At 36.1% G+C, this 19,670-nt stretch overlaps 2 protein-coding genes across 2 annotated transcripts in view; one reads left to right on the top strand and one right to left on the bottom strand.

The window, feature by feature from the left end:
- The window catches only part of LOC125654656 (GTPase IMAP family member 7-like), a 662,712-nt gene that overhangs the window by 249,195 nt on the left and 393,847 nt on the right, over positions 1-19,670 (bottom strand). The window lies entirely within an intron of this gene.
- Positions 12,503-19,670, top strand: part of LOC125654652 (uncharacterized) — a 534,947-nt gene continuing 527,779 nt past the window's right edge. The window contains exons 1-2 of the mRNA XM_056143962.1: positions 12,503-12,591; positions 19,076-19,260. Of these exons, the coding sequence (XP_055999937.1) occupies positions 12,574-12,591; positions 19,076-19,260 (203 nt within the window). The 5' untranslated portion in view covers positions 12,503-12,573. The remainder of the gene's footprint in view (positions 12,592-19,075; positions 19,261-19,670) is intronic.

The raw sequence follows: 19,670 nt of genomic DNA, 5'->3' as shown, positions 1-19,670 counted from the left end.
TTTCTTACATGTGTGTGGTTCTTGAGAAGAAGATTTTTGAAAATTGGTCAATTTTGGGCAGTTTTTGCACCGCCCCCTAGGGCCCCAGGGGTGCTCGAGTCCTAAATTTACAGTTTATGTCCCCCTTGTCCCAATGATGCCTCATACCAAATTTGAAAAGAATTGGACTGGTAGTTATTAAGATGTTAAAAATGTTCAATTGTTAACACACGACGGACGACAACCAATTGCAATAGGTCACCTGAGTTTACTCAGGTGACCTAAAAACGGAATACAAATTTGTAAATGAATTTTAAACAAGATGTGTTTGTGAAACACAAATGCCCCCCCCCCCCCCCCCATAATGGCCAATTCAGAAGATGACCAAGGTCACAAGGACAAATATCTTGGTACCAGTAGAAAATATCTTGTCACAAGAAATGCTTATGAACAATATGAAAGCTCTAATATTTACCATTTAGAAGTTATGACCAATGTAAAATAAATAAATAAAGTAGGTCAAATGTCAAGGTCAAAAGATTTAGTACCCACGGAAAGGTCTTGTCACAAGGAATACTCATGTGGAAATATCAAAGCTCTATCACTTACTGTTCAAAGATTATTAGCAAGGTTAAAGTTTCAGACAGAATTACAGAATGACAGAATTACACGATTACGGAATGACAGACAGGACAAAAACAATATGCCCCCCCCCCCCCCCCCTCCCCGATCTTGGGGTATAAAAAGCAGAAGAAAATCAGGCCTGTTACATTGATCTAATGAGGTGGTGTTTCCACTGAGATAATTAGATGATGTTACTGTAAGCTGATAACGCAGAGCTTACTGTGAGCTAATGTGGTGGTATTCTAGATTTCAGATGTTAAAATGCTGAGATATTACATTTAAGGTAGCTTATTACGCTAAACTTTTATCTAATGGCTCATTAAAACAGCTCTTATGAAGTATGATTTCACTATCAAAATAGTGATACAAGCTCTTAATTATTTTATATGAATTGTTCTCGATTGTTGTGGATTGTTGCAAACACTAGCCTTAACTAGAATGCCTGTCAGATATTACCCTCCATAATCATAATCCCTGACAAATATTACCCTCCATAATCATAATACTTGTCAAATATTACCCTCCAAAAGGCCTTGTTTGCCAGTCGCTTACCTCATCTTCATGCACATGCTTAACTTCCTGTTTGGCTGAGGCTACGGTACACATGGCGATGCCTGCTGTTACATGTACCAGGACAACAGGCAGATATTTGGCTTTTTGAATATCTACAAAAAACACATATGTATCATTGTGTAACTGTTTCTACTTTGTACAGTAGAATTAAATCCTGTAGAAAGTTTTTACCTTTTTTGTATGGCATACTCTGTCTTCCGTATTTATTTTACATTCACAAAAACTAACTTTCATATTTGTATTACTTTCTCTTTTGAATATACATATAATACAAAGATTCGGGACTTTTCTTTGCAAGGCAAAAAGTACAAATAATATTTCCAACTCTCTCTCTCTCTCTCTCTCTCTCTCTCTCTCTCTCTCTCTCTCTCTCTCTCTCTCTCTCGTACAGGTAGGCGAGTTCCCTATGTAGTACCTACTTTCTCTTCAGAATGAGTACACCTAGCACCAGACTTGGGATCATGGAACCCTAAAATAATGACATCACTGTAAATACACCTAAAATAATGACATCACTGTAAATACACCTAAAATAATGATATCACTGTAAATACACTCAAAACAGTGACATCACTGTAAATACACCTAAATTAATGACATCACTGTAAATACACCTCAAATAATAACATAACTGTAAATACACCTCAAATAATTACATCACTGTAAATACAACTCAAATAATGACATCATTGACACTTGTTACTTACTGCTATAAATATCATCTGGAGAGGGACCGACACACGGAACATATACGATGCATTGTTGACCACTTGTACTAGGAAGAAATATGCCACCATTCCAAGGTATTTCCTGCAAAACATAATATTGTTTTTTTAGATTTAAACAAAGGAGGTATTTTGTATCTCAAGACTCCCAGGGGTTTAATTTTCAGGGTTAGATAAACAGATGATAGGGCCAAAATAAAATCATAGTTTGTTTGGAATTGCCGCCCGCCTCATTAGAATTATTCCCACTGGAAAAATTTAATTGACAAAATTATTTTTATTGTTATTTTGTTCCATCGGTAAACAAAGTTTATAATTTTGTTCGATCGACGAATTACTCATTTTTAAAACATCGGGTTTGACATCCACATTAATTTAATCAGTCAGATCAGTAAAACTCTTCTTTCTTGCTATTTGTAATAAAACATTTGGAAGATCGTTGTTGACAAGCAGTCGCCGCCAAAATGTCAGCACAGTGTGTAAAGCATCCCGCTAATGAGCCAAATATCCCTTTGTGTGTTTCTATACACATATGTGAGGTGAAAATCAGCAATAAATTATACAGTTTTAGTCTTCAAAATACTTGGAAAGAGATCCTCGCAGAGATCGTAAGCGAATTAACTCCCGACATGTGAAGTGGCATGGCCAATATCGGCCAAAGTTACATGAATCTGATGTGTTTGAAGATGAATTACACAATGCACATGGAGTGTGCATACTATGCTGATGCAGCAGTGAGCTAAGGGCATAAGGAAAGATTTATGCTTTAATGCGCATCAGCGGATGCCGGTTTGAAAGGACCAAAATTTATACAGAAATTCTCTGGGGTTCTCCCAGTCCATGATGATCGTCTTGTCAAAGGGCTAGAGATTTTCAAAGAGAAATCCTCTGAAATAGACTGATGAAATTATTGATAGGAAGTGTCACCTTTGTCAGAGTTTTGAGTATTTTGAACAGCCATTTTTTCCACCTGTTTTCGACTTGATTGTTTCCGAACTAAAAGAAAAAAATATCTGTCAGAAAAAAAGATCTGTTCACTGTTTTATATTGTGAGTTTTATTACTAATTTTAAATTAAACTCCATTGAAAAAAAATAAATTCCCTCCCTCCCTCCTGGGTCTGAAACCCCCTAGGCGGCAATTGCAAACAAACATTTTTTAAGGATGGCCTAGTGTCTGTTTAAATTGAAGTATAGTCTAGAACAAACATCCCATTTTCTATCTTTAACTCATATGAGCCAAGGACTGAGTTTGCCAAATCTGAATAAGTCTTACCCAGCATCCGTTTGTCTGGTGTAAACTTTTCCCATTTTCAATCTCTACTGAATTTGTTAAGAGGTATCCTTTGATAATAGGAATTCAAGTTACCTAAAGGACAATACCTCCTCATTCCATGAGAGGGGAACAAGAAATACTAAAAACAGGGAGTGGTGTTTAAAACTTTTTCTCACAAAACTAATGAATCAGAAAAGCTAAAACTTGCATACTAAGAAGAACCAGGACAGAGATATCTGAGAGGATTCATCACACATGTATTTGTAAAACCACCTGAGGAAGTCTTCTCGGAAAATTCATTCTGGTTTCTTGAGGAAAGGGTGAATTAAAATAACTTGATGAGAAGACTGGGGTATACTAACTTGATGAGACTGGGGATGTACTCACCTGATGAGAAGATTTGGTGGTGGTGGTAGTGGTGGTGGTAGTGGGGGGGGGGGGGGGGGGGAGGGGGGGGTAACTAACCTGAAAGGAATCTTTGCAGTCACTGTGAAGAATCGAGATGTAGTTATGAGGCCCTCACAGGAAATGAACAGAAACTGGGAAAAAGTTATCAGGTTCCCTAAAGAGGGGAAGGCACTGAAAATAAAATCAAAGTACCGAAAAGTAAAGCAAGCATAGACAAAAAACCATAATAAATCAACAAAATTAATACTTTTAGTCCACATTAATTCTGCATATCCTTTGTCTTATGTGACAATTAAAGTCTATGTGGACAAGAGTTACCTAAAACTTTACATTTGTGAAATTTATGTCACATCAAGGAGGTGTATTCATAAACTAATTAAATAATAAAGGACTACCTTCCCTATAAAATGGTGACCACCTGCAATGTTTATAGCCTTAATACATAAATAGAATAATTTATCTTTCAAAACAAAATTCTGTACATTTTAGTTGCACCAAAATATTTGGAATTTGGTTTTATATATATAATAAATTGCATTCATTACACAGACATTTTCTAATTCTACAATATACAAACCCATATAAGTGAGCAGATTTTCAGGTATCAAAAAGACTTTAGAAGTTCACCTTGAAATGGCCTATAAGGGAATGCTAGGTCAGTAGACCAACAGATAATGCGCCCCCCCCCCCCCCCCCCCCCCCCTCCCAGAGTTGCAGTAGTGGGTCGAATTCAGAACTGTGAAGTAAATTAAATGGGACGGAGTAAAACAACCCGAAATAATGTTCAATTTCATTTCATGGAATGTTAATGAAGCAATCTATTTATAACTATGATGACATCAAATACAACTGTAATGATTTACATGACATTGAATACTACTGTAACAGGATTTAAAATTAATAGTCGCCCAAAGCAATCAAAAGCTGTGTCAGATGACTGGAGGAATTTAATCAGTATACAGTAAGGCGATGAGAATTCAATAAGCAGAATAGAGTAAATGACGAACAGGTCATTCATACTTAAGGAGGAATACTACATCAGACAAATCTGATATGGATGAAAAGTGAAGGCTGCATATAACAACTTTTTGAAATTTTAAACTTTCAAATTCACTTCATTTCAGTAAAAAACAAATGAAGTTTTCTTAGCAAGTAATCTGAAATTTTTTTTAACCGCAATCTACAATTCAGCAGTTGGCATGCTAACCTACTGAGCTACTCAGTATTGCTGATATAAATTTTGATTTTCATTCATGTTTTAAAAGGAAGTCCGTCATTATCATGATTATGACAATGTAGTATATCTCCTTAATATACACAGTAGACGACCAGAATTCACTTGGCAGTATAGAGTAAATAATGAACTGTTCATTCATACCTACAAAATGTGAGGTTTACAACAAATGTTTTAAGATGACTAAGAATCTTAACGAAGCAAAGCAGTTTCCAGAATTTACAATGTGACTTTCAGTACATTTTCTTGTAGATAAGTCATTATAGCATATTTTAATTAGCTGTATTAGATAACGCGACCATTAACTCCTTCATAAAGTAGACTAAAATATACACTCCTTGAGTAGAAATAGGGACTTGAAATCTGTCCCGACCCCCGGGAGCCACCTGGTGGTACCACTACAACCCAAAACTGAAAGTGGTAAATGATAGTCCTAGGGGTCCTCTACCTTGTATTGATGTTCCTTCCGCCTTGTCTTCAAAGATTAATACTGGAAGAGGAATCATAAAACCCCCTCCTTCATTACGAGAAACGAAAAATGTCAAAGTTCAGGTGAGCTAAACAATACTTCCGGGTATCCCAGAGCTTTCTTTACATGGCATCGAGTAGCCCTTAGTATTCTCTACCTCAATCAATGGATACATTGTCCTTGTCACCCCTCGTTGAGTAGAAATAGGGACTCGAAATCTGTCCAGACCCCCGAGAGCCACATGGTAGTACCACTACAGCCCAAAACTGAAAGTGGTAAATGATAATTCTAGGGGTCCTCTACCTTGTATTGATGTTCCTTCCGCCTTGTCTTCAAAGATTAATACTGGAAGAGGAATCATAAAACCCCCTCTTTCATTACGAGAAACGAAATATGTCAAAGTTCAGGTGAGCTAAACAATGCTTCCGGGTATCCCAGAGCTCCTCTTTACATGGTATCGAGTAGCCCTTAGTACTACCTACCTTAATCAATGGATACATTGTCCGTGTCACCCCTTTTAGAGTAGAAATGGGGACTCGAAATCTGTCCTAACCCCCGAGAGCCACCTGGTGGTACCACTACAGCCCTAAACTGAAAGTGGTAAATGATAGTCCTAGGGGTCCTCTACCTTGCCTTGATGTTCCTTCTGCCTTGTCTTCACAGATTACAGCTCTAAAAGCAGTCATAAAACTCGTGTTACACTTTTTTTACTAGGTTATGCGCAATGTCAAAATCAGTTGATCTAATGCACAATTTTTGATAACAGTCACAGGATGGAGGTATTATTCACTATTCACCAGATATTACTGAGAAAGTGTTTGTTTTATTATTTAATCCTGTTTCCTTACACCACTTGCTCAAAAGATTTCCTTTGTTGGTTTCTTTTGTTACAAAGCAATGGTTATCACTCTTCAGATGAGCTAATTTACAGAAAGGATTTTTGAATGCAATATGATTTCAAATGGATTGGCACATGAAAATAGGATCAGTCTTGAGATAATAGAGCACCCCACATCATATAGTTTTCCCTATCATATCAATCTAATGATAGATACCTAATGACTGATTGTAATATTCTGGTGAGCTAAATTATCAATGTGCACTTACTTTCGTGCATGTAAACTGAGAAATTGTTCAAAAAGATCAGAAAATGAAATGTGTGGTCAATTTTATTTCCTTTCATTACAAATTACTGATATAAATTCATTTCACCATTGGTGTACAATCTCTCATGTGAGCTAAGTGGCCCGTGAGTGTTGCGATTGACATTTATTAATTCAAAACATTAATTAAATTAAAAATTTCCTTTAAAGTAGGTTTCAAATTAAATATTTTTCTATGAGTACTCTCAGTCCTTTGATGATTTTCCGTAGTGGCTGCTAGCTTCTACGTGCTTATTGGCTGCTGGTTAGTGGCTTCTAGCTTCAGCCTGGTATTTAATTTACACAATGATGCATCGATGAAATACCTAAAGCAAACACAAATTAAACGATGTTTTTAATTCAAATTTTAAATCTGGAGAGTCGTTATAGACGTACACCACTGGAGTTCATTTCGTACAAACACATTCATTTTGTAATTCAAATAGCACCAAAAGCAATTGAGATTTGTATGGCATATTTGTTTCGTATTAGTTACCGTATATTTTTCTGTTAGTTTGCTATAGATACCCGATGACATTTTGAAACATGTTTCAAAATGTCACCGGGTATCCATAGCAAACCAACAGAAAAATATATCGGTCACTTACTTGTACCATAGCCATACCCACATGTAGATTGTATAGAATCGTGCAAAACCTTCATAGAAAGAAAAAGCTTGCTACTATGACACTGAAATGAGTGGAATAGGGGGAGTTTTTCTGACAAGGAACGTTCGATCATTGTGGCTTCTTCAAGAGTCATCTCATTTTTATTGATTGATTGATTGAATATTGTTTAACGTTCCTCTCGAGAATATTTCACTCATATGGAGACGTCACCACTGCCGGTGAAGGGCTGCAAAATTTAGGCCTATGCTCGGCGCTTACGGCCTTTGAACAGGGAGGGATCTTTATTGTGCCACACATACCGTGACACGGGATCTCGGTTTTTGCGGTCTCATCCGAAGTACCGCCCCATTTAGTCGTCTCTTACGACAAGCAAGGGGGTACTGAGGACCTATTCTAACCCGGATCCCCCACGGGATCATCTCATTCTTACCTTCTAATTGTGTTCTCAAATCTTGATGAAAACACTCCTTCAACTCTTCTACTAGGATGAGTTTACGAAAGTTATTGAAATGTTCATGAATTCCGTTCGATCTTAACCATTCATCAAATAAATCTTTTTCTCTAGCAAATTCAACATATGTTTGATTGTCAAATATTCTGTATTTTCTGAACTTTTGTCTGTACGCTTCAGGTATTAATTCATAAGCTTTTAAGATCACGATCTTGACCTTGTCATAATCTGAGACACAAAACGCGTCCACTCTCCCGTGCGACCACTACTCACTCGTTATCTGATCTCCTGTTTCTATTAGTTGTTCAGGCCACCCAAACATTTACTAAGCTTGTGTGTGTGTGTGTTTAAAAATCAATGTTCACTAAATAAATGGAAACATCGTGGCCATAGGGGATGGTACCCTGTCTTTGATTTCTACCAATCATTGGTAATTATATATTGGTTTAATAATTGTAAATACAAGGGTAGGGTTACCGAACCATGGAGACTGGACTTAGGGTTTACCAAGTGATTTGGTAGGGCCAAAAATCTTTTGTTCGAGGTGTGAAGCGTGTACTAAGGTAAGGTGGTATTTGTGAGTTATCTAGCGTATCTTGAGAGTTGTTTTACTGGTTTTGGTGCTTTATAAGCATGATTCGCGCTAACCCCAAACTAACCATGCGATATTCCTGTCAGCGCCAAGACAAATGATTTAAAATTTCCAGATAAATCATACTCAAGAAACTTTACTTTTACAACATAGTTTCCAGTTGTTCAAATACATGGTAAGAGTGTGTATTTAATCTAATGGTAAACATTAGTCTATTGAATTAAATTCTTCAATAGGAATTTTAAAAAATGCGTAGATGATAGAGAGAGTGAGTATTCTTAAATAATGGTATGTATTTTAGGTCATCCTCCAGAATATTGGATTGGACTGGATGATTAAATTAAACTGAATTACTTATTTCGTTAATGTAAATACAAATTTCTTTCTTGAAAGCTATAAGTAGATGCATAAGTTAATATGGTTATCTCCATAACAACCTAATAGCTCATTTTTAGATCTAAAATATTATTCTGCATGTATTTTACCTTGAATTGAATATTTCTAGATAATAAATAGCCTATCTACTTAAAGTTTTACACTCCACTGGAAAGATTCGTAATTTGAACTGCAAAGGTTAAGCAGCGGACAAAATCAGGCATAATGTTTGGAATACATTGAAAGCATATTCTGTTATGAAAATTGCTTCTCGCCATATAAATAAACCTGATAAATAATTACATGTATATTCAAACCCACTAACTTTTTCCTTGTAGGTGGTTTCACTGTACCACTATTTATAGCCTAAAAATTCGGGCGATACTAAACGATTCCAGTTCTATTACTTCAATTCTCTAGCTTATCTAGACCCAGGAATTCTTATTATTTTTTTTATTTTGAGCAGGATCTTGTGTATCGTCAACAATCATAATCTTATGATTTAAAAAAAAAAAAAAAAAAAAAGGGAAATTATTCAAATCGTGTAATGGTATATCAAAATCCATTCAGACATCAGAAGTCTATCGTTATTTACTAGTATCTAACATTTGAAATAGTGAAGTTGGGAAGAAGTTAATGTTTTTAAATTTTCCCCCGCATAGACTTTCCCTCCGAAAAAAAAAAACGGGCCCGGGATAGACATTCCCCACGAAAAGATGGGCCTGGCATACAATTTCCCCCAAGGAAGAATTAACACGGGCCCAATTTTCCCCTAGGAAAAAACCGTCCCTGTATAGACTTACTTACTTACTTTGTCCTGTCGTTCCGTGAGGAACATAGGCCATCGACGACAGTCCTCCAACGAACACGATTCTGGGCTGCTTTTGCGGCGTCGTGCCAGATCATGTCCTGCACCCTCTATTCTGCCTCCGAGTCACGCCTCCAGGTGTTTCTTGGACGGCCCCTCTTTCTCTTGCCCTGCGGGTTCCAGGTCAGAGCCTGACGTGTGGTGCTGGAAGGTGGCTTCCTTAGGGTGTGTCCAATCCAGCCCCACTTCTTCCGTCTGATTTGCATGTCTAATGGTTCCTGTCCAGGATCTGGTGTATCGTAAACAATCATCATCCTATGATTTTTTTTTTAAAAAGGAAATTATTCAAATCGTGTATTAGTATATCAAAATTCATTCAAACAACTCAAGTCTTTATAAATCGTTGTTTACCAGTATCTAACATTTGAAATAGTGAAGTAGGGAAGAAGTTAATGTTTTTTAAATTTTGAATTTAAATAAACGAGAAAAAAATACTTTACTTTTATTTGTACATTTCACCTATTTTACTTTGCAGTACTTTTTACGAAAAATCCTAATGATTAATTGACCATCGTTAAAGTCTTTTGAGAAGCATATTGCATTGCATTTCAAAGTTTTCAGCATGTAAACCCAACTTCAACATCTCAAAAAAATATTCGTTTCTATTTTGAATATTGTAATGCTGATGAGCGCATATATATTTCATGAAACTATAACAAATGAAATCCGGAAACCGTAGGGGGAACATTCTATACCAGGTCGGTTTTTCCGCCCAAGGGGAAACTCTATACTAACTTTGTACATATAGGGGGAAATTATATGCTGGGGTGCTTTTTTCCCTATGGGGAAAATCTATCCCTATGGGGAAAATCTATCCCGGGCTGTTTTTCGGGGGGGGGGGGGTCTCTGCTACAACACAGGAATGAGCGGAGGTGGGAGAAAATTGTCACTAAAATGATGGAGTTGGCATTGAATAAACACCGATATAGTTCATTATATTTTCATTTGGTAAAGAAGAACGCCATCTATGGATCAAGGGCTTTAGATTCATATATAGTTTTTGTATTTTGTTCAATTTAAAACAAGAAGTAGGAACTGGCTATTAGTAACTAACTTTCCTCACTTAAAGTAGCAAAGGCTACCAGGGACGGATCCAGGAATTGTGGTTACGGGGGGCGGCACTTTATGAGGCAGTGGGTCTAGGACGAAGCCCTGGTGGGGGCCTAGGGGGCGAAGCCCCCGAAAGCTCCTGGGTTTTACAGATTTTATAGGACTTGCAATATGTCTCATATTTAAGTCATTTGTACTATTTTCTATCATTTTTAATAAGGTGAAATTAGTAAAATGACACAAATTTTAAGGGTTTTGGGGGAAAAAAGTTCTCCCAATAAAGTAATTCAAGAAATCAAATGATTTTGTCATTTATTTCTCCGGGAGTGGAAGAAATTATTGCTTCTTTTATCGTTTTGTACATTTTTCTAAACAAGATACCACGATTTACCTACGTAAATTAGGTCATATCAGACGTAAATCTACGTTTACGTCTACAAACTTGCGTAAATATGTGTCCTGCATGGTTACTAGTAGCTAACTTTTCCAGTTTGAAGTGGCTGGCTACTAATTGCCCATTTGTATCTTTTTAAATGACCAGTTACACATGGTTGGAGCTAGCAGCCACTAACAAGCAGTCAGTAAGTTAGGAACTTTCAGGTAAGCTCAGTCGTCCTTGAAGGCCCATGTGACCCCTCTATAGAGTTCTATATATTGAGATGCATTGTTCTATATCCCTTTATCAGTTTTGTTCTTGACTGATTAATTTGGTTTTACTAGCTACTTTTCACTTGTGGGTTTTTTTTTTTTTTTTTTTTTTATACAGAGAGTAACCACAAATTTGATAATTCTTTTAAAGAATGAATAAATCAGTGTGAGAGGGTAGTATATGTATGTATATATGTGTAAAAAACCGAATATATTATATATATATATATATATATACAATGCTAGCTTCTCAATAACTATTGTCTTTCGTGCAATACTTTCGGATATATCTAGATTTATTTTAATTAAATACAACCAGTCTTTGAATACGTAATTATCGATTTGTTTTCTTGGCTTGGAATTCACAGACTCCGCACTATATAAGTACCAATCATGGTCCCCGCATGTGGCATTGTACACGGTGAGTTTGAATTTGATGGTGCCAATTTAACCCCGTGCCGAAATTACAAGGTGTTGATTTGACCTGGCTCCGTATATAATGCGCAGTCATATTTGTAGGGCATTCTATATGGACTGGATTGGATATCAATCGAGTGGAATGGTATAGAAAGGATGATGAATATCAGTTTATGTGTAAAACAAAACAAATCATATAAACACAACAGTATACAAATAAACATATTGTTCTTCATAGTTTTTAGAGGTCTGGCAATCAAGGTGGGGCACTTTCAAGAATAAAATTGATGAGGGAACGGTTTGAACGTCATGGCGGAATGTGATACGATCGATAAAGAAGGAAAAAAATTGAATAAAACATGTCAGGATTTGGAAATGAATTGAAAGCATGGGAAAAGGGGGTTGTTCATTGGGGAAATTAAAGGTAAGGAGTCGGGTGGGGTGACTTCGTGTTAATTTCGTGCTATAGTTGCCAGAATGTCATTCTCTGTCCAGATTTCCGGACGCTATAAAGTTATAAATAACGAGGTGTAAGTGAAGCTTGCGTAACACGTTATCTGGCTGCATAGTGAGCTAGAGAATGACCCGGATGTATTTAAATTAAGGTGTCAAACAACGAACAGTGATCACTAAGTAGAGAGTTGGGCAAACACGGATCCCAAGAGAAACCAGAGGTGAAATCAGATACCCGGGAGAGTAAGAGTAAGCATCCCCTGTCGACCGGTCACACCCGCCGCGAGCCGTATATCTTGACCGGGTAAAATTATATATACATGTATGTGGACTTGTTGGTTTTAAATAATTGTAAGTGAGTTAATCTTGAACAATTTACTCAGGTATATTCTATAACTCGTAAACATACTATTTTTCTCCTCATTTATGAGGTTACAGATTACAGGCAGTGCTGTCACGAAAATGTATCTAGTCGAATGCCTGGCCCTTATACTCTCATTCTTTTGTTCCAGTCCATGAAGTAGATCACGCCACGTGTGCACATCATTCTTACGTCACTCATACACGCTTTTAAAAAAAAGAGAAAAAAAAGAAAAAAAAGCGATGCCTTAGCGAAATTTCAAAGGCAATATGATTTAACTAGGATCTGATGTAGCTGTAGGATGTCATTCATTTTTCAGGTATTTTATTTACAGTACATGAGTTCAAAGGTTTATGAAAAGTAACTGTTCGTTCTAGCCTAATTCTTCAATGTGTGAGTAGGTGACTGTACGTCCACTGCTAGATAGAATGTTCTATCGCTAAAATGATAATGTCCTACGGACCCGATTTAACGATAGAATGCGTCCTATATACCTGCAATGTAGCAAAATGAAAATTGAACACAGTGCATGTTTCGGTAAAATTATGTAACACATCACTCATATGCATTTGGAAAGTTATCTTAACGACCCACTTGGGCCGTTCTTATTTGCAAATTAGGTAAGCGTTCGTTTTTGGAAAACAGCATGCAGCAGGGTGTTCCGATGGCAGTTTCCGGTAAAATGGCAGTCAGTTCGAATCGAGAAAAGTGACATTTCAAAGTGTTGAGTTTACAATATTATTATACGATTTTTTACAGTGTTAAGGACTTACAAATTACCAATGAGGTTAGTTGTATATAAATTTAACTTTAAATGTACGCGTTTATTCTTTGATAAGTTTAAAATCGTTTTGGAGCGATTCCGCAATTTTCTGCTACATTACGGGTATATGGGAGGTATTCTAACTGTGGTGAGGGCCTGTCCCGAGACACAGTTAGATTATTCTAACTAGTCCACTGCCAATACGGAGTAGGTCTATATTATCACAGTCTGAGTTGGTTGTATTTTTAGGTATATATAAAGGATGAGGACATGGCATGAGTAATTTGTGCAGTTTATTCAGAAATCATGTACTGTACGCTTCCATGATGTCACAGGTGCAGGTGCTTGGGTCTTCACCAGGTCCTGTCCACTTCTCTAACGAGAATAAACCAGATCCACATGGCACAGGTGCTTGGGTTTTGATTAACATGAATACACATCTAACCTTAAGCATATGTAAATAGGTTTAGATGTGTATTCTTCTGCAGGTCCAGCACAAACCCTATATTTATAGCTATATTGTGTGTGTGTGTGTGTATATATATATATAATTTTCTTTTGTGTTTTAATTGTTAAGTCTACTACCCTGTGTACATTGAAGCATAGATAAATATTAATTACAATGTGAAATCTGGTTTTCAATCCATTATTTTGATCCTCATTGACTTTAATTCTGTGCTGAAGATTGGGTAACTGTTATGATACATGTTTATTAATCCTAAACATGAGCAATTTTGAATAAAAAATCTTTCTACACGACGGAGTTTAAGATATATATATATATATATATATATATATATATATATATATATATATATATATATATATATTTAATGTTTACAATGTGTTGTATGGAGTACAAGAAATGAAATATTTTCACTCAATAAAATTAGATTTTTATGCTTAGAAATTGATTTGGTAAAAGGACTCGGTGCATTTGGGGCAAATTCGGGCCCGTACTTGTTTAAATTAAAAGATAATTTAAAAGATACCCCTCAAAGTTTTTTAATAATTGGTATATGTTTTTATAAAATGATTAGCATATGTTCGTAGAAAGCTTTATTTATATATAATACATACGTGAATACAGTATAGTTTACGATAACGTTGTGCCATTTTGACGTTACGTTATGCGACGTCATGAACAAGAAGGCTATGTATTTGGGTTTTTGTTTGTTTTTGTTAGAAATAAAAGTGCATTGATACAGCACGATATGTATATAACAACGAGACGGTATGTTCAGTGGCAAAAATGGCGACGCTATCAACACTTACAGTGTGACAACCTTTTTTTCTGGATATATCATCACCATTCGTGTCATGCTCTGCAACAAATTGTTATTTAAGAAATGAACATCACTTTTTAGCTGGTCATGGTCAATATGAACGGATTTGGATTTGAGGTAAATTCTCTCATACTGTGAATTGCGCTAAATTCTGTGATTGGCGCTAGTGATTCGCAGAGAATTTACCTCAAATCCAAATCCGTTCATTTAAGAAATGAACAGCACCTTTTAGCTGTTCATGGTCAGTATGAACGGATTTGGATTTGAGGCAAATTCCCTGTGAATTGTGCTAAATTCTGTGAATCTCGCTAGCGATTCGCAGAGAATTTGCCTCAAATCCAAATCCGTTCATTTAAGAAATGAACATCGCTTTTTATCTGTTCATGGTCAGTATGAACGGATTTTGGTTTGAGGCAAATTCTGTGAATCGCACTAGCGATTCACAGAGAATTTGCCTCTAATTCAAATCCGTTCATATTGACCATGAACAGCTAGCTCTAAAGTGCTATTCATTTCTTATATTTATATTCATTTACTAAATCACCGTTTTATTAACATTGTACGATACACTGTATTTTGGAGGTAGGAGACCGCAATATTGGGATGATATCATAATCCATATAAGTTCACAATCTTAATTCGAGGTGTGACTTGCGAGGTCGTCGTAACACATGTTGTATTTTTTCAAATCATATAGTACGCTCTCTCAGTCGCATGCTTTAAACTAGTTCATAATCCGTTCATAGTCAATATGAATGGATTGTGTCGTGCGCTGAAATTGGTTGGTTCATAGAGGAAAATGCGATTTGTAATATAAATATATTGAACATGAACAGCTCAAAAGTGCTGTTCATTTCTTATATTTATATTCATTTACTAAAACACCGTTTGTTTACATTGCTTCTATTTTGTTGCATAAAATGAACTCCTAGCCTCTGTCACAATTGTATTGTGACGTACGTCGTCTCACCCTGCCTTTTATCAACATTGCACGGTGCACTGTATTTTGGAGGTAGAAGACTGCAAGATTGGGATGTAGCGTAGGGCTGAAATGATACGGCCCTTCACAATACGATACATATTGCAATACTTATGCCACGATTGAATACTTTCAATACAATACAATTTACAGAAGAAACCAACAATAACATCAATTGAAGAAAAAGTTAATTACCAAAATTCAAAATCATAATTTTAAAAGCAAAATGTTTTCAAACTGCCAAATGGCAAGATGCCTGTTGGCTCTGTAGTTTAAACTTCATTTTTTCATTTTTTATTTTCGTCAACCTCAAGGCAAACTACAGTCTGATCATCATTCGACGCAATTTTGTTCCCCATGCAAGTAAAAATAAGAAGTACAAGCCAAACCTGAATATGTATTTTACTGAACCTGTTTGTAATAAATGTATCGAATTGAAAATGGAGGCAATGAATCAAACATTGAATCGAGCATTTATATTGAACAGTATCGATATTTCGGTGAATCGTTTCAGCCTTAATAATCTACGTAAGTTCAGAATCATAATCCGAGGTGTGACTCGCAAGATCTTTGTAACACATGTATTTTTTCAAATCATTATGCTCTTTCAGTTGAGTGCTTTAAGCTAGTTCATAATCCGTTCATAGTCAATATGAATGGATTGTGTCGCGAACTGAAATTGGTTGGTTCATAGAGAAAAATGCGATTTGTAATATACATGTAAATATAATATAATACCGTGCTGAGGATTACAGCAGTATGTAAGAATTGTTGCATACCGCGCGGGTACTGCAACTTTTTTGGCTGTTTCCAGGACCGTCACGTTGATTCATACATGTACCTTGCCGTATCGGGACACTGTGATTTTTATTTGAAAAGTTTAATTGACTCACTCCGAAAGTTTCCATCAATTGAGTAAATGATTCAATGCGGCGGATGCTATGATTTGAATGACGATTTGTGTAATTGTGGAGCAACCCATATTCAATTAATTTTACCATTCAGCATTTGGGTTGTGCCTTTACATTTGGATTGAATTGCATTGTTTTGATATGAATTAAAGGAATATTAATTATGTACATGGCACGTATGTACATGAAACTATAATTATGTGTACATCATGTTCAATCTTTTTCCAAGAGCAATAAAGGTGTATTCAGCGAAGACACTAAACAATTTATACATTGGATACAATGAAAAGAACATGAAATTCATTCAAAGTAATGTGAAAAGAAATATTAAACCAAGAGATGCTTGTAAAAGATATATGCCCTCCATGGTGCAAAATTGGAAATAGTTATACACATTCATCATTTAATTGATAGTAGTATCACCAATTCAAATTATTGAGCAGACAATATCTTCCTATGTCAAGAGTGATTGACCATGTGACCTAAAAATCAATAGGAGTCATCTACTCCTTATGCTGTACCAGTGTACCAAGTTTGATGTCAATCAAGCAACTAATTCTTAAAATATTGGAGACTGTATATTACTATGTCCAGTTTGACACTTGACCTTTGACCGTGTGACCTCAAAATCGATAGGAGTCATCTTTACCTGAAGATGTACCAGTGTACCAAGTTCGATGTCTGTCAAGCAAAGGGTCCTCAATATATTGAATGGACAGTATATTCCTATGTCCAGTTTGACCCTTGACCATGTGACCTAAAAATCAATTGGGGTCATCTTCTCTTAAATATGTACCAGCGTACCAAGTTTGATGTCTATCAAGCAAAGGGTTCTCTAGACATTGAGTGGTCAGTAAATTCCTAAGTCCAGTGTGACCCTTGACCATGTGATCTCAGAATCAATAGGGGTCATCTACTCCTTGGGATGTACCAGTGTACCAAGTTAACGTTATAATATTTATCCGTGTATCACACAAAGCGATATATATCACAAGCACATAGAATTGAGGGGGGGGGGGGGGGGTGGGGTGGGGGGAGGTTGTCTTAAATTGACAACGTACAATTTTGTAGTAAAGATATATTTGGTGACTCCCCAGGCCACTCTTTAGAAAGTAATAGTGAGTTGTAAGAATGCAATTTAGAAATAGTAGAAGTTTGTGTATAGAAGGAAGCCATGGATATGATACCAAATGTACTTAAAGTTCTTTTTTAGAGCTAAATCAAGATATTTCAAATAGCTTTATAAAGCTATATAGCTTAATATTTAGAGATTGTGCTGGACCTATTAACATCCAACCTTGATGTACATATGTTGGTTATGTAACCAATTCTATAACTTTCCATGACCGAGGTCAAATTCCATGGCTTGACACAGCACTTTTATGATAACAGATTAAAACCAACATGGTTTTAGTAAGTCCGGATTAGGCGAAACGATATTGATTTATTTTAAAGGATTTTTATTTTAATTTATGGTTAAAAGCAGACTTCTAATTTGGAAAAAAAAAACCACATCACTTTTAATTTGTTAGATTTATATAATGTCCTTATTATGCAAGTTAATAATGGCAATTTAGCTATCACACCTGCGGAGTATCAGTGAGATGTGGACGAAGGTCTCTTAAGGTTATTTTGGAAAGGTCAAATTATCTCAACATAAAAGTTCCTTATTTCAACACCTTTTGTTAAAAATGTTCCCATAGCTGAAACCTTATATCAGAAATTGATCAAAATTGATAACAAATTTTCCTTGGGACAGCGCTAGGGGTCTTTTGGACCAAGGTCATTTTGAAAAGGTCGAATATGAGGAGAATGTTCCTTATTACCCCCCCCCCCCCCCATTTCCAGCAAACAAAGTTTGGGGGGTATATGGGAATCAGCATGTCTGTCTGTCTGTAAAAATGATTTTGTCCGTGTGTTTTTAAAATTTACTAGCTTAGAGCATGGATTTTTCCGAAAAGACAGTTCTAGTATTCTAGTTTCAGTTTTTGAACAGGTGTGGATCATATATCACACAAATAAGTTACAGGTAAATGGCTTTCAGACAAAGGTCACTCATGGTCATTTTTGGAAATGTCAAGGTCACTCACATTTACCTTGTAAAAGGGAAAAGTTCCTCATTTCAACAGTTTTTGAACAGGTGTTGATCATATATCACACTAATAAGCTTTCTGAAAGGTCACTGAAGGTCATTTTGTAAAGGTCAAGGTCAATCAGAACATATACCTTGTATATGTAAAAAAAAAAACCAAAACCCCCTTCATTTCAACAATATTTCAGCAGTTATTAATCTTTTAGACCAAGGTCTCTCAAGGTCATTTTGGAAAGGTCCAGATCACTCAGAACATACACCTTATATGAGGAAAAACTTCCTTATTTCAACAGTTTTTGAACAGGTATTGATCATATGCATGTACGTATCACACAATATTATAAGTCAGCATTTTGCAAATTCTATAATAGTCGTTATAACAATCTAGTTTGCCAATACTATCTATCAATGGGTCAAATGCAGTTAAATTTGACTACGGAAAACTCTGTTTACCTGATCAAGATAAAGAGTGGGTGTAACTGGTTGACAGAGGATGCTTACTCCTCCTAGGCACCTGATTCAACCTCTGGTATATCCAGGGGTCCGTGTTTACCCACCTCTCTACTTTGTATTGGTTGTAGGAGTTATGGGATTGATCACTGTTTGTTATCTTCACCTTTCACATATAAGTTTTAAGCAAATGACTTTCCGACAAAGTCACTCAAGGTCAATTTGTAAAAACCTATATTACAATTATTGATCATTTTGTCATTCGTCGCTCATTGGTTAGATGTCAGGTTACTGATATTATGGTTTGTTTTTGTTTTTTAAGGATAACATCCCATTGCAAAACACTGAGCTAGTTCTGTGGAGGGATCCCAACAATGAAGCAGACTTTCATGCTATTCAAGTCAGAAGTCTAGAAGGAGACTTAGTGGGTTATATTCGTAAAGAGCTAGCACCACAGTTATCACAGCTGCTGAGGAATGATACCATTCACATAAATCATCTCAAGGTGTAAGTATTGATTGACATGTTTCATGTGATAAAAAGACGATACATGAAATCAATATCAGTTTTAAAAAATACGCGAGGTCATGAACTGCGACACTTTACGCAGCAATATTTCATGACAACTATGCTGGTGTTAAGAGGTGCACCTACTCTTCAAACCCTCGTGTATTTTCAGAAATGAAATTCATTAATAGTTCACATGCATGAGCTGAAAGCTCAAACGAGCTATATGATTACTTTGTCCAGTATCAGTCCGTCTGTCTGTCTATATATACTTTAATTTTTTTTAGCTCACCTGAGCTGAACGCTCAAGTGAGAGTCTCTGATTGCCTGTTGTCTGTCGTCCATCTGTAAACTTCTTACATTTCCGACTTTTACAGAACCACTGGGCAAAATTTCAACCAAACTTGGCA

Source organism: Ostrea edulis, chromosome 7 (assembly GCF_947568905.1).
Source record: "Ostrea edulis chromosome 7, xbOstEdul1.1, whole genome shotgun sequence".
Classification (NCBI taxonomy): Eukaryota; Metazoa; Mollusca; class Bivalvia; order Ostreida; family Ostreidae; genus Ostrea; species Ostrea edulis.
Note: the sequence above shows the minus strand (reverse complement) of the source record. Positions and strands in the feature narration are given on the sequence as shown.